Source organism: Anolis sagrei, chromosome 5, assembly GCF_037176765.1.
Source record: "Anolis sagrei isolate rAnoSag1 chromosome 5, rAnoSag1.mat, whole genome shotgun sequence".
Classification (NCBI taxonomy): Eukaryota; Metazoa; Chordata; class Lepidosauria; order Squamata; family Dactyloidae; genus Anolis; species Anolis sagrei.
In genome coordinates this window covers 146,700,287-146,722,345 of record NC_090025.1, presented here as the reverse complement: position 1 = coordinate 146,722,345, position 22,059 = coordinate 146,700,287, and the positions used below count along the sequence as shown (strand labels likewise).

Genomic DNA, 22,059 nt, shown 5'->3' with positions numbered 1-22,059 from the left:
ACCTGTGCATTTATAGTAAAAGTGTCTTACCTGATACATCTGACACATTAGCAGCACAGCTACCCAAATGAAATGAAACACACTGTTCAAAAACATCCAGAACATCCAAGGTGAACAAGTGGCTATCTGTGTAACATACGTCCAGAAACCATCTGCAGCATAACTAGTGTGGCAGTGGATTCCCCAATCTGGAATAAAAGACATAAACATATAACTCGGGTTGAAAAAAGTCATGCCTCCACTTCTATTATTCAGATACAAAACGACATTAAATTTTTATTCTTATATTAGTCCCCTCCCCGCAAGAGCTCAGAGTTAGTGTGTTCAAAGGTAGGGAGTGTGATAGAGAGATAATATGTTTGTATGTAGGTATCTCCCTATCTACCTATTTATCTACCGTAGCTATACCAAGATGACTTCCACATCCAAAGAGTCCTGTGACTCCCACCAGCAATGGATCTGGACCACACATGGCACACCCCACCCACTGTGACCAACTTTAAGTACAGGCAGGGTTTGGGGAGAATTGTATCTAGATGTTGAGAGTTGTAATTCACCCACAATCAACGAGAACTATGAACCCAACTGAAAATTGATCTGGACCAAACTTGGCACACATATCCGAAATGACTGTCTTAAAATACTGTTGGTGTTTGGGATGATCCTGGGAGTTGTAATCCACTCACAAACAGAAAGCTCTGTGAAGGAAAAACAAGGAGGCGATAGGGCCTCTTCGAGGAGAAGATGGGGCAATGCTGACAGGGGATAGGGAAAAGGCAGAACTACTTAATACCTTCTTTGCCTCGGTCTTCTCACAAAAAGAAAGTCATCTTCAACCTCAGCAAGATGGAATGGGTGAGGGATTAGAGGACACCCAACCCCAAATTGGGAAACAAGTCATCCAGGAATACCTGGCTGCTCTAAATGAGTTCAAGCCCCCAGGGCCAGATCAACTACACCCAAGAGTATTGAAGGAACTAGCGGAAGTCATTTCGGAACCATTGGCAACCATCTTTGAGAGTTCTTGGAGAATGGGAGAAGTTCCAGCAGATTGGAGGAGGGCCAATGTGGTCCCAGTCTTCAAGAAGGGAAAAAAGGATGACCCAAACAACTACCGTCTGGTCAGCCTCACGTCGATACCAGGCAAGATTCTGGAAAAGATTGTTAAGGAAGTGGTCTGCAAACACTTAGAAACAAATGTGGTCATCGCTAATAGTCAACATGGATTTATCAAAAACAAGACATGCCAGACTAATCTGGCATGCCAGACTAATCTGGCACTAAAGTCGCCCTCCTCGTCCAGAGGAGGGCGACTTTTTTCGATAGAGTTACAAGCTGGGTAGATGCGGGGAATGCCGTGGATGTAGCGTACCTGGATTTCAGTAAGGCCTTCGACAAGGTCCCCCATGACCTTCTGGCAAGGAAACCAGTCCAATGTGGGCTAGGCAAAACTACAGTGAGGTGGATCTGTAATTGGTTAAATGGACGAACCCAGAGGGTGCTCACTAATGCTTCCTCTTTATCTTGGAAAGAAATGACGAGGGGAGTGCCGCAGGGTTCTGTCCTGGGCCCGGTCCTGTTCAACATCTTTATTAATGACTTAGATGAATTGTTAGAAGGCAGGATCATCAAGTTTGCAGACGACACCAAATTGGGAGGGATAGCCAATACTCCAGAGGACAGGAGCAGGATTCAAAACGATCTTGACAGATTAGAGAGATGGGCCAAAACTAACAAAATGAAGTTTAACAGTGACAAATGCAAGATACTCCACTTTGGTAGGAAAAACGAAATGCAAAGATATAGAATGGGGGATGCCTGGCTCGAGAGCAGTACATGTGAAAAAGATCTTGGAGTCCTCGTGGACAAGTTAAACATGAGCCAACAATGTAATGTGGCGGCAAAAAAAGCCAATGGGATTTTGGCCTGCATTAATAGGAGCATAGTGTCTAGATTTGGGAAGTAATGCTACCCTTCTATTCTGCTCTGGTTAGACCACACCTGGAATATTGTGTCCAATTCTGGGCACCACAATTCAAGAGAGATATTGACAAGCTGGAATGTGTCCAGAGGAGGGCGACTAAAATGATCAAGGGTCTGGAGAACAAGCCCTATGAGGAGCGGCTTAAGGAGCTTGGCATGTTTAGCCTGAAGAAGAGAAGGCTGAGAGGAGATATGATAGCCATGTATAAATATGTGAGAGGAAGCCACAGGGAGGAGGGAGCAAGCTTGTTTTCTGCTTCCCTGGAGACTAGGACGCGGAACAATGGCTTCAAACGACAAGAGAGGAGATTCCATCTGAACATGAGGAAGAACTTCCTGACTGTGAGAGCCGTTCAGCAGTGGAACTCTCTGCCCCGGAGTGTGGTGGAGGCTCCTTCTTTGGAAGCTTTTAAACAGGGGCTGGATGGCCATCTGTCAGGGGTGATTTGAATGCAATATTCCTGCTTCTTGGCAGGGGGTTGGACTGGATGGCCCACGAGGTCTCTTCCAACTCTTTGATTCTATGATTCTATGAATCCCACTGACAATAGATGTGGACTAAACTTAGCATACATACCCTATATGACCAATTTTAAATAATGATGAGATTTTGGGGGTGGAAAATTCATCGAGGATCATGGGAGCTGAAATCCAAACACCCATATGCATCCTACATCCAAAGCACTATGTATATTTCTAATGGGACTTTTCATAAAATCGAAAATCAAACAATGACTATGTCTAAAAAATAGTGTTACGAATGACCTAACCTGGGCATCACCAAGTACTTAAACTTGTTAAATATAAAAATGCTTTTAATGTTGTTTATTCAACAATATGTTATAAAATGACAACATTGATGTATTGCAAACTACAATACCACAGGAGTTAGGTATTTAGCACTATACTCACAAGAGATACATCCATAAATCATCCAGCAAATCATGAAGAGTAAAAAGAATAGATATCCCATGAAATAACGATGATTGCCTGCTCCTGACATGGAAAAAAGGGGGGAGGGGAGAATCAACATAAATGTTTTCAACATAATTTTAACAAGACACTAGAGAGTGATCATACAGTACATAAGCTTAGCTCTCCTGCTGTAATACTAGAACTGCACAGTTACATGCTTTACAAATAAATCAAAATCCTCCTCTAAGGAGAGTAAGTGTTCAAGCTGTGAAACAAATGTATAGATAACATTAATATAAATAACAATTTAACACAAACCCTCCTGCCTGGTAGCTTTTTTGTCTTCAAAATTAACTCATCATCCCCTACACACATAAATGGGATACAAGCATCATCTCTGAGATGCCAATTCAGTGCAAGAATATGGCTGGAAATGTCTGAAACACAATGTTCACAAACAATGAACTAGTTCAGTTGAGGAGATGCAATCCTTGTCCACTTCCTGCTCTACTGCAAAAGAACAACTTCCCACACCGTTCCCAAACATTCCAGAATTGCAGAGGCCATAAAAGATGCAGAGGTAGGGAAATGCTCTGAAGTCTTTCTGGACAGAGAGACCTTGAATTTCTGGAGACAAACTCTGGACAAAGTTTCACAGTTAACACCATTTGTGATCCCACCTCCTTCAAGTTCGTGCTGCCAAATAGCCACCTGAGGAATTTCCGTTCTCATGACAGCAGGCAAAATACTGACTAGGACTTTACAAATAATTGAAGTTTAAATAAGACTGTTCAGTATCGTGACTGCTATTGGGATTTTTGGTTCCAATCTCTCAAAGCACCTCATTGCCTCTATTTTTCTATTTGAGTTTTTTTTCACACTTGTTTTGCCAGGACATTGCTGAGTTAAGCCTGTCATATCAAAAAGAATCAAAAGTATCTTAGTGAATACCAAGTTCTATTTGGCCTTCATCTGAACAGACTCATTTTAACATGACTAATTAGTACTTACCCACGCAGTTACCGACCCATGGACAGTGATGATCAAACTTGGCTATACATCGATTGCATACGCCACAATGTTTGGACCTCACAGGTTTCCGTATCTGTTTGATAGATTTTAATGTATAAACAATATAATAAAACTTCACAGACAAAAGTACATATGAGGTTTTACACACATTATTATATTTATATTACAGTTGTTTATTAATGTTTAGATCACAGGCCATTCACATACAAATAAATACAATACAAAAGTGCAAAAATACAAAACAATATAAAAGTATTACATAAAACTAACAGCTCAATGGTAGCCACCATTTTGAAGACATCGTCTTTAAGCATGATTTTGAAATGCGTGTCCTTTGTGCGTATGTTTTGTGCATTTTAACATGTATTTTATAGAAATACGTTTTAATATGTAGCTTTTATAGAAATACATTTTAATATGTGTATTTGTAGTATTTTTACAAATGTTTATGGGTTTTAATTATTCTGTAACCTGCCTCAAGACACGAGGAAAGGCGGGTAAGAAATAAAATTATTATTATTATTATTATTATTATTATTATTAGTAGTAGTAGTAGTAGTAGTAGTATTGTGTCATTCTCCGCTGACTTTGATGCTATTGGGAGAGTTTGTGCTAATTGGGGGGGGGGGGGGGATTAACCCAAAAACAGTATCTGGAGCCCTCTGATGTGTTTCTTTTCCCTCAGCTACACAATGATTTTTCAAACTTAATTTTTTTAGAGGGGCAGCAGGGGCTGGGTGGCTTTGTTACTAGTTATCTCAAGAGCCACACTTGGAAAATAGGTCCCTAAAGAACTGACATATTTTTTGTGCAATACAACTTGCTGAATATTGTGATAATGGAAGGTCTTACCAATGGAAGCTAAATAGTGAAATTTGTTCACTTCATACTTGCAAATGGGGCATTATTTGAGTCGGACACAAATAAGTATAAACAAGCTTCATATTTATGAAACTTTTCTTTTATACCCGTCTTGAATGTTTATGAAAAGTATATCTTAAAGTTTATTCTTCAAGGAGTTGTGCACAAAAAAATATGGTTGCCCAGATGGAATTTTTTAAAAAGTTTGCACGTTGTCCCAAAAAGCGCCTGTCAGTAAGGTCCATCAGGCTGGTTTTCTCTACAAAATGAGGTATGTGAGTCTACAAATTTTAATTTGTCTTTTGGAACACCCAAAAGTAAGCGATAATGGATTATATCCAACAGGGTCCCAGGAAAAACAGACGTCTAGTACACTAAGATAAAATGAGGAATCCTGATTACTCTTTGTTTTCCTGAATCTATCTCAACAACAGGGTACACATTGCTTTTTTCTGTATTAGTAAAGGACAAAAATAATATTTCTAAATCCTGGTCTTTCTGTTGTCAGATATTTCTGTTTCTGTTGTCAGATAAAAGACCTCATTTATATCCTTTATGGATATCTGCTCTTTCTAAGGATATATTCATTCTAAAACCAAACATGACATTAAATTTTTTAGTTTAATTACATGTAAGGAAAAAAGCATACTACCAAACAGGTACTGCAGAATATACTGAGGTCCAAACTTCCTGTCTCTGCAAGTTCCACTATTGTCTGCAGAAAAAGAGAAAGATTTCATCTTTAATATTTTAAGAACTGAACTCAAACATGAGATCTCAATTTCTGTAACAGTTAGACCATGTCAAGCACTGACAAGCCATGTTGTGCACCTGAATAGCCAAGCAATCAAGATCCCTAGAACTAATTATGTAGTAGCAAACTGTTGCTTGTTCACTTCCAAACCCAATCCTTAAGATTGGGTAAGAAAGTCCATTCTTAGGCCTTTCAGAAAAGTTCAAAAGGATGTGATTCTCTACAAAATGATTCTGGCTCTATGTTGGGTTCTAAAGACATTGCTGTTAACATTAGCTTCTAAGTGTTTGCTGATGGTCACAGTGCATTAACTTCTGCTGCAATCCTATCGTTCAGTCTTGGTTTGTTTCAAAGTATTATTGGTGTTAATGTTTGTATTTTATCTTGTATTTTCACAGAATAAACTGTCATGACAGAGTGACTTACCACTGCCAAGCAGTGAAAAACTAACAAATTAAAGTAAAAAAGAAAGGAAACTTCAGCAAGAACCTGAACAGAAGTACCCTGCTATCTGAGCGCCAGTGGGGATACAAAGTTGTGGTTATTGTTTTATTTAGCATATATTAACTATATGTATTAATGAAGTTAAATCAGTAGTCATGTATTGCATAATATTTTTAAGTATATTAAATACTGATTCAATAAATATCATTAAACCAGAAAAATGCTAGACTAGATCCTACCCAGTACAACTACTGAAAAAAAATGCTGATTTTGACGAGAGTGTAGAAAATGAAACTGATACAGAATTGTTTGGCCTATATTTGGGCTGGGCTACGAGATAGAAGTACTGCCCACCTGTACTGGATACTTCTGGCACTAATTCAAGGATATGGTTATTATTGCTAGAAGCCAGTTCAAGTTCCCACATCAGCTTCAGGCCTTTCTTCATATAGCAGTTAAAGCAGATTCTAAACATAGCCTTTTTAACACTAAAATGAATTATTTGGACACACTGCATAGAATCACCTAATTTTTAATGTGATTTTTTATTACCTTCTAAAACAGGGGTCCTCAAACTTTTTAAACAGAGGGCCAGGTCACAGTCCCTCAAACTGTTGGAGGGCCAGATTATAATTTGAAAAAAAACATGAATTCCTATGCACGCTGCATATATCTTATTTGTTGTGCAAAAAACACTTGAAAACAATACTATAATTAAAATGAAGAACAATTTTAACAAATATAAACCTGTTAGTATTTCAATGGGAAGTATGTACCTGCTTTTGACTGATGAGATAGGATTGATGTTATTGTGTGCTTTCAAGTAATTTCAGACTTAGGTTGACCCTGAGTGAGGGCTGGGTAAATGACCTTGGAGGGCCATATCCGGCCCCCAGGCCTAAGTTTGAGGACCCCTGTTCTAACAACTTGATAGTTTGGATGGGTTTTCTTAAGATTAATTTAAGTGGATATACTTTAAGTAGCTATGCAGATATCTATCGTCATCTGTCAAACAAGAGTCCCCCTCTTTACCTTTTTCTTTTGTTCTTCTGTGGCTTTGATTATTCCTGGATCTGATTTCCAGGATTTTCCAAAATTGTAGAAAAGTGCAACACTATTGACAAGAAATGGTAGGTGGATGAACAGAAAATTTAGATGTACTAAACATTAAGGAATATAGAGCTGAAAATTTCAAATTAGCATTCATTTCCTGAGGTTAATTAAACAATACACTATAAGTAGAGAATGATTTTGCATTATATTTTTCTGTTGTTACTTAAATCTTTCACAGGGAAGGTACTAAATGCTTCTAAGATCTCAATGATTAGAGTATATAATCATCACATATAGAACCTCCTTAATTTGCTTCAGAAATGCTACTTGCAGTAAAACATTTTGTATATTTACCCGGTCAATATATTATTATCATTTTTTATTATTATGTTTATTTTTACCATGCCTTTCTCCTCATGAGGACTCCAGGCAGCTAACAATCTACTCTAGACAAGTTTAAAAAGAGCAATACAAAAGTTTAAATACCATTAAATAGCAACAGTGTGATAAAAACAGAATTAAATTGCAATTATTAAACTAAAATACCTTTAAAATTCATATGCATTTCAATCCTCAAGAAAGCAGACATCAGAGACTGCAGCAACCACAGAACCATTGCATTCATGCCCCACAAAATCAAAGCAATGCTCGAAGTTCTACAAGTAAAAAGTTTTACCATTTATGGAGTGAGAAATGCCAAATGACCAAGCTGAGTTCAGGAAAGGAAGAGGCACTAGGGATCATACTGCAAACACAGGTTGGATAATGCAGCACACCAAAGATTTTCAGACGATAATTAGGTGTTTTATATATTACAACTAAGTCTACAAAGAGTAAAGTGTCATGTTATCCAGATATATACAAGAATTGATATACAAACAAAGGAGTATATATCTACAGCAAATTCTCAATATCCTAATCATGGGGATTTTTACATATATGCACCAAGCACAAATGTACATATTCTTATAAAAAGTATTTTTTATAAATGCAATTTCCCATTAAAATCAGCTTCCTGGACCAAATAAATTAGAAATTAACACATTTTAATGTGAAGAATACCACTAAAATATTCTGCATATTGTAAGAAACAACAACAAATAAAAGTACTTTAAAATCATACACTGTAATATTTTTCCATATATAATTATGCTGAAATTTTAAATGTCAGTTCTAATTATTCATATTAAATCTTCTGAGACCCTTTCCATTTCTGATGAAAATGTATGTCCAGTAGCAGTTCTATGAAAGGAGACATTTCATCAATAAACACATTATTCATCTTGCAGAAAATAAAAAGGTACTGTTCTCCATTCAAAATAGTTTCCTATGGCCATAAAAAGGAGAATAAATTATGATTGTCACAATTCTTCTCCTTCATTTCTCCCACTCCTAAAAATTAGTTTTAGCCAAACTGAATGACAGCAGCATCTAAATAGCTAAAATAAAAAAGTTTACAGTATTAAAAAAATAAATGAACATATGATTTAGAGGTTATTTTTGGTAGAATTCCCATAAGCAACTGTAGCATGTTCACAATCTGTTGCAATGCTTAAAATGTTCAAGAACATTGATTACAGAAAGTGTTAGTAATGGAAGGATAATTGGAACAGCTACAAAGAAAACAGACTTCAGTACCAGCATGCAGGGCTTAGGAAAGCAAAATGACTGAAATCAAGGGCCCAAGGCATTGAATGTATTAATGGGAAGAGGGCTTTAGGGCCAAGATAGCTATGAACTCAAGACAGGCTAGACTTGGAAAAAGAAAAATTAACAGAAAGCTTATCACCAGAATACTACTTTCTGAATTATTTTTCATTTTGCTATAAATCAGATAATTCTTCAATAATTTTGTGCTTTGGTGTAATCCAAATCAATTATTCATATTTTTGGTTACCGATTAAATGTTACCCAGTAAAACTAGATTCGCATACTCTAGTAGGATAATAATACAGTACACCTCCTTCATTGAATGCAATTTCATTTATACATGATTTTTGAAAATGTTTGGAGGATCTAGCAGTGCCTAGAAATGTTTTCCCTAAGGCTCCAATATGATTCTATAGCCAACTTTAGCTGGGGGTTCCACTGGAAGTTTGACCACAGAATTGCACTGGAGGCCTAGGGAGAACATTTTTCTAGTTATCAGTAGGTCCTCCAGAGCGATTTTATGGTAGATGGAAACCCAAAGAAATAAAGGTTTTGAAATTATATGTGAAAATTGTATTACACGAAGAGTCCTGGAATTGATTCCTTGTATTATACATTCCTATATTTACAGTTACAGGAGCAATGAGAGGGGAGCTAACAATCTGTGGTTGCTGCATTCATTCATCTCCACATGGAGAAGCCTTCCTAAAGCTGAAGCAGAATGTATGACTGCTTCTTCAGCATTATTTGTGGTACTGTGAAGGAGATGAAGGACCCAAGGAAACTAGGATACTTTTAGAAAGGCTGAAAAATGAAACAAGAGTGGATGTCATTTCCTTACCATTAGTGTCAAAGTAAGGGACTAATTTTTAAGAGTCAAGGAGCAGCCTCCCTGGCTGGCATAAATCATATCATGTGATAATTCTTATCATAATATGGTTTATTGTAACTCGTATCGACTATGCCATTCTGCTTTGTTTCCATTTATATATAGTGCCCATCCTCATTCCTTTCCTGTTTTGTTGCCTCTTGTTTCAGCAATATCATCATTCCTTAAGGCTTTTCCATGACTCCTTCTAACCATATCCTTTTCAAATTCTGTACCTTTACTCTTCTTAAACCCATTCTGTCCTTACAAGTCTCAGTCTCAGTATTTTAAAGTCAGCATTATGTTAAACAATCACCAAGATGAAAAGATTCAAAAGGCAAAACTGTTGAGGACACTATAAAGGATATCATTCCAAAACCAGAAAAACCACGTCACATACATCCAGAATTTCGTTGCTAGGTAGATTCCAAGTGGCAATGCGCTATGCATGGAGTGATCAAAAAATGATCTGTGGAGCAACAGAGAAATGGTATGAGAGTACATAGATTCAATAGTGTGTCCAGTCTCACTGTATCTATCTGAACCTGTTCAAAAAGCCATATTTTAAAACAAAAAAATAAAAAACAACCCAGAACACTAAATTAAAACATGCACTCTTTTATCTGGCTATGAATACTTATTTGTTTAGTAGTAAGTAACTTGAATTGAATTTAATGTGAAGTATGAATTGCATATAAAGGGACTTCAAAGTTTGTTTGTTAAAAAGGAAAGTTGTGTCAAAACTCTGATCGAAAAAGCACTAAAAGTCACCCAAAAAGGATAAGGCATAAACTGAGTTAACCGAATATTTAATATTTTTTGCTTAGACCTGCAATATGTATGCTTCTTTCATCTAGCATATAATGTGAGAATTAAACTATTGAGATGTCAGAAGTCCAAAGCATCAAACATATTTTTCCTGTCTATTATTCCTATATTTGTGATGCTTTACTATCCTAAATAATAAGATGACACACAAAAAATGACTAAACAATTCATTCCTTTTATCTATCTGATATGTAATTAAATTATCTTTCTTAAAAAAAAAAAGCAATTTCCTAGACAGTACTTACTTGGAAAGAAACTGAACCATAGCCCAGACACCACCATACATTAGTCCTTTAATGAGCCATGAATCGATATCAAGGTCGGCTATAAACCCAACCAACCAAATAACTAGGAAGGGTGTTCCTAGCATCACTTTCTGCCGAAATTCCTACATTAAAAAAGAACATTTATTTAATTAACATCACTATTGAAAATAAGAAAATATAAAAATAAAAATCAGATGATAAAAAGTAAATTCATCTGCCTCACAGATAAACTGATTTGACTACAATCCTGAAAATTCTAATTCCAAAATGTGACAATTGCATTTTCAAAAAGATATCTGAACATTTGATTTAATTATTCCTTTTATATAATAGCATTAACATCAGATCAGTTAATGGAAGGGCAATACAGTTTTTCTTACATACTACAGAAATTCTAGCTGCTGAGATCAGCTTCAATAACCATCGCTAGAGTGCACAGACTTCAGCTGATAGAATTACTTAGATTTCCCCCATTTTTTTAAAAAAAAAACAGAGTGAATCTTCACTCTATAAATGTCAACAAGTCTAATCTATTAGATCTTTATAAGAACTAGCTAATTAACATTTCTCTAGCTGTGCAATATGGAAAATATGCTGTTGTTTCAATTGCCCTTCAATTTTTCCTCTGCCTTTGTTAAGTAACCATGGATCTTCCACTCACAAAACTGCTTCAAGGACAGTTCCTCTATTGTCTCTACTTGTTTTGCATGTGAATAGAAGACATTTTTGGTGTTAGTCCTTGACCAATTAGGTAAAGGTTTCCCCTTGACATTAAGTCTAGTCGTATCCAACTCTGGGGGGTGGTGTTCATCTCCATTTATTGTCATGTCAGGAGTGACTTGAGAAACTGCAAGTTGCTTCTGGTGTGAGAGAATTGGCCGTCTGCAAGGACGTTGCCCAGCGGACGGCCAGATTTTTTTTATCATCCTTGTGGGAGGCTTCTCTCATGTCCCTGCATGAGGAGTTGGAGCTGATAGAGGGAGCTCATCCGTCTCTCCCCGGATTCAAACCTGCGACCCGTCGGGTCTTCAGTCCTGCCGGCACAGGGGTTTAACCCACTGCGCCACCGGAGGCTCCTATTTCTAAGCTAAAGAGCTGGTATTGTCCATAAACGCCTCCAAGGTCATGTGGCTGGCACTATTTTATGGAGCGTCGTTACTTCCCGTCGGAGCGGTACCTATTGATCTATTCACATCTGCATGTTTTTGAACTGCTAGGTTGGCAGAAGCCTAACAGGAGGATCTCACCCCGCTCCCCAGATTCAGACCGCTGATCAAAACAGATCCAAAATAATAAGAATGGGAATCCTAAGGCAATATCATCAGTTGTTAGACTGAAACATTCCTCACCAATGGCTATATCTTGGGCTGTGAGGAGTGCAGTCCAACAACAAAAGGCCATATGACTCCCACCCCTGCAGTGTAATGTTTCCCAAAAGCAAATACAGACCACATTTTTACAGATACATGATGGTGGCGCAGTGGGTTAAACCGCTGAGCTTCTGAATTTGCTGACTGAAAGATTGGTAGCTTGAATCCAGGGAGCAAAATGAGCTCCCAATGTTAGGCCCAGCTTCTGACAACCAGAAGTTAAATACATGCAAATGTGAGTGGATCAACAGCTACCATTTCTGCGGGGATGTAACGGCTCTCCATGCAGTCATGATGGCCACATGACCTTGGAGGCATCTACGGATAACACCGGCTCTTTGGCTTAGAAATGGAGGTGAGCACCACCCCCCAGAGTCGGACATGACTAGACTTAATATCAGGGGAAACCTTTACCTTTACTATGATGAAAGAACAAGTTCCATTTTGGACATACTCTTCAGCTGAGCCACTTCCACCTACTGCATATGTCATAATATTTGGGAAATAATAACAATGTAATCATGCCTCTCCTTCATTAACAATTCATCCTTGTTAATGCTATCTTGAGATATTCATGCTACCATTTAAACTTCCTACAAAGATTTTGCTGTTCCTTTGATCTAGGTTCCTTAAGCATCAAAGAAATGGTAATTAACAAGTAGTAATATATTTGGAAATACATTTTTAATGCCAGCTAATTTCCCCATCCAGGGCATGATCAGCTTGAAACTATCTTTCCAGATCTATTAATATCTACCAAAATAGTTTTCTGTAGATTAAATTTGATCAACATCATCCATTAAGTAACACAAATATATTTCATTCCAAAAGTCTGACATTTAATTTTCTTCTTTCATGTTTTTTTTAAAGATCAGTTACTTAAAAAGTAATTAGTAAACTAATAATTGTAAGGGCTGGAAGAAAAGTAAAAATGCCGAGGTTACCAAGAAGCCCTGGTATTGGAGGCACACATTTTATCAGGCTCTCAACTTATATAAGGATGACAACAGAAAATAACAGTCGCTCAAGATTTTCACTCAAGACTTCATCTCACCTTATCAGCCCTCAACTTTCTGAGAAATGATGGATTGTCATATCCTTTTGCCTGCCTTGCCTCCTGTAAATGGTTTATCATCCAAACATTTTTTCTTTGTTTTGCTAAATCAAGCGGCGATTCCCCCTATTAAAAATAAGATGAAGATCAGCATCTTTTTAAAAAAGAACAGTAACTTAAAATATATACAATTTCTCAAAACATACATTACTTTGGTAAGGAATTTAATTTAAGCTACAGATAAAATTACTTCCTTCTCAGTTGGCTATTTCTGGATGCTCTTGAAACAGGTTTCAAGTTTGTATTTTGACAGATATTAGAATCAAAGCCAAAAGAACACAATTAATATAAATTCATCTTTTAACAGACATGTTTATTATGTTATTATCACTGCCCTCTTTAGATATTTAATCTGTAAATGTAGTGGCGTGCTAACAAATGTGTCATTAAAATGGGAATCATGACACTGTTACCTTATGTATGGCGAAAAATGCAAAATGCACTGGCCCACACCATTCCATAGCATTATGTCTCCATTCTGAATGTAATGCTTACATAAATACTTAAATAGTACCCTACAAACCTGAAGTGCTTCTATGAGCCACCCCTTGGAGAGATGGTGGCGGGGTACAAATAAAGATTTATTATTGTTGTTGTTGTTATACTATTATTATTATCATCATCATCATCATTATTCTACACCCATTAGCATGTTCTGAAAACATAACTTTTATCATCTACAGTACAACCCCCACATATATAGAGACTCCTATATGTCAGGATTTGGAAATTACCTGACATTTTCTAAGAAAAAACAGCAGAGTAAATTTGTCTGGCATAACCACATGTAAAAGAGTTAAGCCACTGTAATAAGGGTGTGGTGGTTAATGCAATGGAAGTAGTATATAAGTTGTAGTTACTGAGTAAATCTGATGAGGGTTGAAGAGAGTGAATTCATATTAGAAAGGGGCAGAATGACACAACTTTCTGGAGCAGAATAGCTGGGTTTGAGTAGCAGAGGAACAATTGGGTTTGGAGAAAAAGAAAAAAAGAATGGAGAAAAAAGTGTGTCTTGAATGGAGAGTAGGCTAGGAGAACGATTTTGTCTACTTTGCAGGCACTCAAGCAGTCCGAGACCTTTCAGTTTTTCTAGACTGCAGGAGTAACTTCTCTTCTACTGATTATATTCTGTACTGATTTCACAAATGAAGCCAGTGGCTGTTACTTCCAACCACAGGGACTGGACTGAATGCCTTATTTCTTCACTCCTTTCCTAAACATGCTTGAGTCTCTTTGATAATTACAGTGGTATTTCCCTATCAATAGTTGATTGGTTCTAGGACTCCACTTCTGACAGACTAAGGCATCTACTTTCCCCCCACTTCAATACCAAGTGTTTGTCTAGGCCTGAGCCCCTCCATTCTCTGGAGGGTGAGCTAATATGCAGCCCTCCACTCTTCTAAAGAAGGTAATTCACCTCCTAAACAAAGCATTCATGGAGGGTTAAAAAAAACAGCTGAATACTCCATCATTCAACTCTTAAAAAACCTGAGACAAGTACTGTGTAAGGAGTATTCAGGAGAAATAAGGCATTCTAACCAGAATTACACATTTAATTTCTACTGAAGAGATTTGCAAATCAGAACATCGTATTCTAACATGGAAATTTCAGCCTACAAATTGCTGTTAAGAAATTCAAAGCAACTGAAACCAGGCAACAGTATTTTCTGGTTCAGAAGGAGTTTCCTTCCACTTTCACTGTGTACTTTCTCAAGCTTAGCCCACAAAACATCTTAATGAAGATCAAAAGATCCTGTTTTTTTCTATGGACCTCTCTTGCCAAAGGAAATCCTTTTGAAATTAATGAATTTGTCCCAGCAGAGAAGCAAATGGAATGAGCTCAAAAGGAGATGAAGCCTTGCAAGACTGTTATGCACCAGTTTTCTTGGGGAGGACGGCTTGAAAAATTAAACACTCCCTTGTGCTTTTAAAATATCTTGATAATACAGGCTAAGCATCCCAAAATTTGAATTCTGAAATATGAGAAATAAATCCAAAATTGTACACATGTATGGCTAAGATAGTGATACTTTTGCTTTCTGATAGTTCAGTGTACACAAACTATTTCACACACAAAAAAGATTTAAAATCAATATAAATAAAAATGTAATGTTCATTTGTGGGATTAACGTAACTCAAAAACCACTGGACGAATTGACACCAAATTTGGACACAATACACCTATCAGGCCAACAATTGACCATCACTCATAAAAACACTGAAAAGCACAGTGGAAAAGACTTATAAAGCATATTTGGGTCCTAATAATGATGATGATGATCATATCCTCAGCTGTTACAAGAAAATCACACAGGCTTCAAACAAGAGGCACAACTCTGTGGTCCAAATGATTAACTGGAACTTATGTCACAAATACCACCTACCAGCAGTAAAGAATTGGTGGGATCATAAACCTGCATAGGTAGTGGAAAATGAACACGCAAAAATACTGCGGGATTTTTGAATCCAGACTGACAAAGTTTTGGAACACAATACACCAGACATCATGATTGTAGAAAAGAATAAAGTTTGGATTATTGATGTTGCCATACCGGGTTACAGTTGCATTGAGAAAAAACAACAGGAAAAACTCAGCTGTTATCAAGACCTCAAAATCGAACTGCAAAGGCTCTGGCATAAACCAGTACAGGTGGTCCCAGTGATCATCAGCACACTGGGTGCCGTGCCAAAAGATCTCAGCCAGCATTTGGAAACAATAAACATCGACAAAATCACAATCTGTCAACTGCAAAAGGCCACCTTACTTGGATCTGCGCTCATCATTCAAAAATACATCACGCAGTCCTAGACACTTGGGAAGTGTTTGACTTGTGATCTTGTGATACGAAATGCAGCATATAGATTTTGTTTGCTGTGACATACTGTGTTTTTGTGTCAGTAAAATATTAGTAATAATAATCATAAACTTTATTTAGACCCTGCCACCATCTCCCTAAAGGGGACTCAGGGTGGCTTACATGAGGCCAAGCCCGAAATATATAACAGCAAGATAAATACAGAATGACAAAAAGTACCATCACAATAAAATAAGTAAAACATAAAAGTAAAATAGTGCAATATAACAAGGTGAAAAATCAAACAAAATGGGCGGGCCAAATGTATGACATAAAATGATAAAACACTGGATGAGATAAGAATGAGAAAGGTATATATGAAAGGGAGGAGCTCGTAAGGTCCTAAGAGGACTCAATATCCACAGTTTCACTTATCCATGCTCTTAAAAAGGTACTCCTGCAGAAGCGTTTATGAAGGTTTTCCAGTGCTATTCTTTGGTATGCTTGAGACAGAAGCATAGCAAAGAATAGCAGTGGTGGACATAGAAATGTTTTTTTTAAAACACTTTCATTTCTGGGCCTTTCTACGTCCTCCAATGTCATGCTTGGGATGGAAGAACATGCATAATTTTTAATTTGATATTTTATATTTTAATTATTTTGTTTTAAATCTAAACTGTTATTATAATTGTCTTTGTTTGGGCATCTAATAGTTGCCGGTTGTGAGGCCGCCCTGAGACCCCCTCTAGGGGTGAGAAGGGTGGGATATAAATGTATGAAATAATAATAAAACATCAAAGAATAGCTTTGAAGGATCTAGAGATGGAGGACTACAGTAACCCTCCACCTCTAGAGAAACGTAAGTAGTTCTTGTACCACAGATTCAATATGCCAGATGGAGCTTCTTCATGTTAAGTGATTAAATTAGCTTTAAAACAAAACAAAACTGAATATAAGTTCCTTTAATCACACAAACTGATAAATACCTGACTCCATAAACAAAACAAATGTTTTCAAAATGATTTCAATATTGTAAAAACTGATCTCTTACCAAACTATCTTTAATACTACCTTTTAAAAGTAGGTTACTTCTATTCATTTCAGTGCCCCAGTTTGCAACAAAAACACAGTTACAGCCTATCGAAAATCAAGTTTATGTTACCAAAGTGATGCAATACTTGCCTTGCATTGAAAAAAAAAACCTTTTTTTCTTCTTCTTTTGAATAGCTACATAAATTTAGAAGACTCCCTCAGGTAGATTCCAGAAAAACAAATGACTTTGTAAATATGTATAATTTATCATTCAACTTATTCAACTCCTTTCAAGAAGCACACAAAAATCCCCTAAAATGGCTGAAATTTGAAAATAATTTTATGTATATGCTTTCCATGTTCAACTGTGCAACCATAATAAACACTTTACAGGGTTGTTAGAAATGTAATGATTGATCTCATAAAAAATCATAATCCACTGAATACAATATTAATCCTGCCACAACTGTCTCTAGAATGCTCTTCTTCTTAAAAACTGCAAGAATTTACATTTGGAAATGAAATAAATTGGAGAATTTAGTATCCATTTGAAGGCCTTGCGACAGGCAAGATGCTAAAAAGATACTTAACAGAAAATCGGTATCACATTGTTCTATCCAACAAAGCATATCAATTAACCCTAGGTATTATGTACTTCTACTGCCATAGATAAGCACATCCCTTAAAGCATCAAAAGCAAGCAGTACCTTCTTCACAGAAGGATACTATTCTTATATAGCTAAATATCCGATTGTAAAGGTTTGCACTGTGAGCCAGTGTGGTATAGTGGTTTGAGGGCTCACTATGGAGGTCAAGGTTCAAATCAGTCATGGAAACCTACAGGGGCATCCGTAGAAAGTCACATTCTCCCAGACTCCAAATAAGGCAAAGACAAATAACTTCTGAACCTCCTTGCCAAGAAAACCCTGTGACAGGGGTACTTTGTGATCACTATTAATCAGAAACAACTTAAGGTCACATAATGAAAAAGCTGCGCTAAACTACAGAGGAAAAAACGCAGAAATGAAAAAAGTGTTTCCTGAACAATAATATCCACTCAGGAAGATATTTTCTCTAGTACATGGCATTCAGGCGATGACAAAAAGGAATTACCACACTTACATACAGGAATGTTGTAACTTAACCAAGAATATAACAAGACCAAACACTTTCAAATTGTCTTTGAAATGACAAGAGAAGTAGATATCTTTGATAAGTGAGCTTGCAAGAGAATTAAAAAGCAGTAAGGTTTTCTCTTTCTGTTAATTTTAACTTGTCTTGACCCCAAAAAACAGAAGACCATCCCTGCCCTTCTCTTGCAAATTCATCTCTTTCCAAAATCCCAGTTATTTCATGTAGTATGGGAGGAATCTCTGCACAATCTGATACAGTGCTAGGGAAGGGACACAAAGTAAAAATAACCATGATGCTTTATCTTTTATTCTGGCAAAATAAAGAGATAAGAGTTAAGAAAACAAGTCGCAGATATGATGACTCATCTCAGAGTCTGAATCTGGCTGGCAGTCACTAGGTGACTCTATCTCTATCCTACAGACACTGCCACCACAGGTACATTGAAACTTGTATACTTCCATGTTCTTAAAAGGTGATAACATTCAGTTCTAATCTATTAGTATAAAAATCAACAGGAAACAGAGCAGGAACATTGTGTATAATCCACCCGGTAAACATGAGGTGCACAACTGAAAATCCACAACTGAAAATATTCCCTCTACCATGATCTCTAAAGGAAAAAGAGAACACAAAAAATGAACCTGACCATAACATTGAGTAAAAACAAATTTTGCTAGTAAGAGCAAATGATCCCCACCACACTGTGGAGTTAAACCTCTTCTATTGGAAGATATCATGTCCTTGTTCAGTTAAAATCTTCTGTTTCCTGCTGTAATCTTAAGAAAGTGGCTATAGTCCAGACTTTCCTAAAAATCTCTGCTTCAAACACTGAAACACATTAATCTTCATAATTACACCGAAAGTATAAATATGAGTTTTCCGTTTAGCTCTTTTGCTACCTTTATTCATGTTCCCTCTTCTTTAGTAGGTTTTTCTCTCTACTACTTTAATTTTCCAAGATGTAGGAAGCCAGCCTGATTAATCTTAGTCTCAAGTTACATCAATATGTTTATATCATATTTTTCTTTCTACCTTCACGTTGGCCTGTAGCATTCAAGGGGAAAACATGTCTGAAGAAAGGTAGCATGGCCAACTGTTGCTTGCCATTATTGAAAAGAAAACAGAAATGTCAGACTGGAAGAGCTATTTTTAGATAAATCTATATTTTCTTTGTAAAATAATAAATACATGGAAAGAATGACAGGAGCATTTTTGTCATTCAAATATTTATGCTCTGCTCTATTCTTTCATTCACATTCAATTTTAACAACAACAGATGGCATATACTGGGGAAGCAGAGAATAACTGGAAGAGGTGAGGAGTCTAATGTTGGAGCTTAGCCTGTGATTGTGTTCCAGGATTAGGGTGCTTTGGATGTGGGGAGTGATGTCAATAAGTTTCAAGATGAGTTTCAACATGGCAATGGTTTGGTCAGTGATATTGATACAGAGAATGACTAGGAGATCCCTGTTCAAAGTGTAGTTTCCCATGAGAATGTCCCTGAGGGGTGTGGGGATGATGGTGTACTTTCTAAATTGTTACCAGAGAGTTCCCATGATAGAGAACATGAAAACAGCTCGGCACCTGGCCCAGCTGCAGAAATTAATGAGCAAATAGATAATGAGCCAATAGATAGACGCGAGGAGATTAGTCAAAACAGGAGAGCCGAACAGTGGCTTTGACAGTCTGCCAGGCTCTGAGATAAAAGATGAGAAATTCTCAGTTAAAACGAAACCAATTTCTGAATACTAGAGACTTAGCTAACAAGGAGATAAAAGTCCCAAGTATAGGATATGTAGTCAGATGAAGCATCGTTTGGAATCAAGTCAAGTTCTCATTCTTGTTCATGGAAGCTTTGCTTGGGAAATTCCTGTTTTAAGTGCCTTTGTTTCATGGTTTTGATTCCTGAATTTCATGCTTCTATATTCATGTCTTAGGTTCATGTTTCCTGATTTTTTGCATTATCTTTGGGAAGATTTCACTTCGTTTTTATGGACTTTGCTGGACTATTACCCTGGATTACTTTGTTTCTGCTTATCTTCTTTCCTAATTGGATTTATCTATTTCTTTAAAGTGTTTTATACCTTACTGCTTTTTAATTATCTTCAATAAAAATATTGTTTTCCATCCAACTGTGTGGTGTTTAAGAGGGCTTTTCCTGTCCTGGAGTGCAACACCTAAATACCCTAAAGGCACTAGATTCTAGATCCTGCCTGATCTTGAAAGCAAAACAGAGCCAGCTATTATTAGTACTTGAGTTGAGACGATCAACCAATACAAGATGGTTTAGGTTATATTTCAGAGTAAGGAACTGGCAAAACCATCTCTGAGGATTCTTTAGCTAGGAAAACCGCTATAAAATTATGGGTTGACAGGTAACTTGAAGACACATGCACAAGAGGCATGAAGCTGGTGCAATTTGGAAGGGAAGCTATTAGCGCAGAACTGATGAAAAGGTAAAGGGAAGGAAATAGAAAATTAGGCATGGAAAAACGCAAGCGTCCATGAGCAAGAGTAATCTGCTTGTAATCTCATATTGAGCAGAAATAATACAAATATAAATTTACCTTGATATTTTGAGCATCCACATTAGCTCCTGCTTCAAGGAGGAGACTAATTACTGTTGTATTTCCTGCTAGTACTGCCCAATGTAGTGCTGTGTTCTTATGATATTTGTCTCCCAGATTCACAGAAACATTAAATGTAAGAAGCAACCGAGTGGGGTCCACGCTGGAATATAAAGGCAATGTTAATTGTAAATAAGCAAGAACTTATTCTTCTCTTCATATTGACCCTAAGGCACTCAAGGCAAGGAGGAGAAATATGTGGCTCTCCTGATGTTAGATGCCATTCTTAGCATCTTTCATTAACCAAGAAACATGGGAGCTCCTGTCCATGATTATCTTGAAAGCCGTAATTTCCCCATCCCTACATTAGAGAATATTCAGATATTATTTTATTTTACTGTATTAAAAAAACGAAGAACCATTTTTTTCATTGAAATGTTCTACATATACTATAGACTACTAAATGAAATGAGCAATAATGATCAGATTTTTATTCTATGAATAAAATGTTCAATAGAAAGAATCGGTCAACAGTAGTTTAAAAATATATCTTTAGTGATTCTGACACAAAAAAGATATTTAATATGTTCTTTATACATTAACACTGTTGTCTCTCTTTGACCCTCTCTCTCTCTCCAGCTAAGGTTTCCCAAGGTGTAAATGTAATGCAAAATTAGAAAAATGGCAGTCAAGCCAATACCGAAGTATTAACAGACAAGGTTAGAGAAGGTATGAGTTTGCATCTGCTTTCAAGAAGAAATGCCTGTTTTTTTCTGAGTATCTATACCCTAAATAAACTATTGCTATTCAAAGAACACAAAGGTTCTAAAGCAGTGGTACCCAACCTTTTTTTGACTAGGGATCACTTGACCAGGGGCCACTTTGACCAGGTACACTTGAGCAGGGACCACTCTCCAATATTATTACCAAAAGGGTTATGAATCAGTTTTTGGTCAACTTTAGATTCGGTTTGGTTATTTGGGGTGCTGATTCAGAAAACTGCATTAGATAGACCACATCAGTTCTGGTTTCTGATACAGAGCACATGCCATTCAGTAGACACCATCTGCTCACCCATAGAAAACCATATTTAATCATCTAGAGCTGATGTGGTAGTAATAAACTTTCATGGGTAGTCAGCCTCTCCACTACCAACATCTCTGTTGCCTCGGCACTGTACGAGGTTTTGCGAAACCAATCACTCTAGTTACCGTGTGGTTTCAATGGTGTAATAATGGTGAAGCCACATACCATATTTTTGCTCTTGCGGACCACTGGCAGTCCATGGACCACAGGTTGGGAGCCACTGTTCTAAAGAGTTATACCCATTTCAAACTTATCTGAAGGGAAATTTAAAATGAGGAATTTTTCTTACATGAAGAAAGTGAATTGA

The 22,059-nt window shown here is 36.9% G+C and overlaps 1 protein-coding gene across 1 annotated transcript in view; it reads right to left on the bottom strand.

Annotated features, from left to right (window-relative positions):
- ZDHHC17 (zinc finger DHHC-type palmitoyltransferase 17) overlaps positions 1–22,059 on the bottom strand; it is a 57,600-nt gene that overhangs the window by 6,500 nt on the left and 29,041 nt on the right. Inside the window, exons 7-15 of the mRNA XM_067469102.1 lie at positions 20,667–20,829; positions 13,079–13,204; positions 10,634–10,776; positions 9,929–10,029; positions 7,022–7,146; positions 5,444–5,506; positions 3,910–4,003; positions 2,896–2,979; positions 31–188 (exon numbers count right to left, since the gene is read on the bottom strand). Of these exons, the coding sequence (XP_067325203.1) occupies positions 31–188; positions 2,896–2,979; positions 3,910–4,003; positions 5,444–5,506; positions 7,022–7,146; positions 9,929–10,029; positions 10,634–10,776; positions 13,079–13,204; positions 20,667–20,829 (1,057 nt within the window). The remainder of the gene's footprint in view (positions 1–30; positions 189–2,895; positions 2,980–3,909; positions 4,004–5,443; positions 5,507–7,021; positions 7,147–9,928; positions 10,030–10,633; positions 10,777–13,078; positions 13,205–20,666; positions 20,830–22,059) is intronic.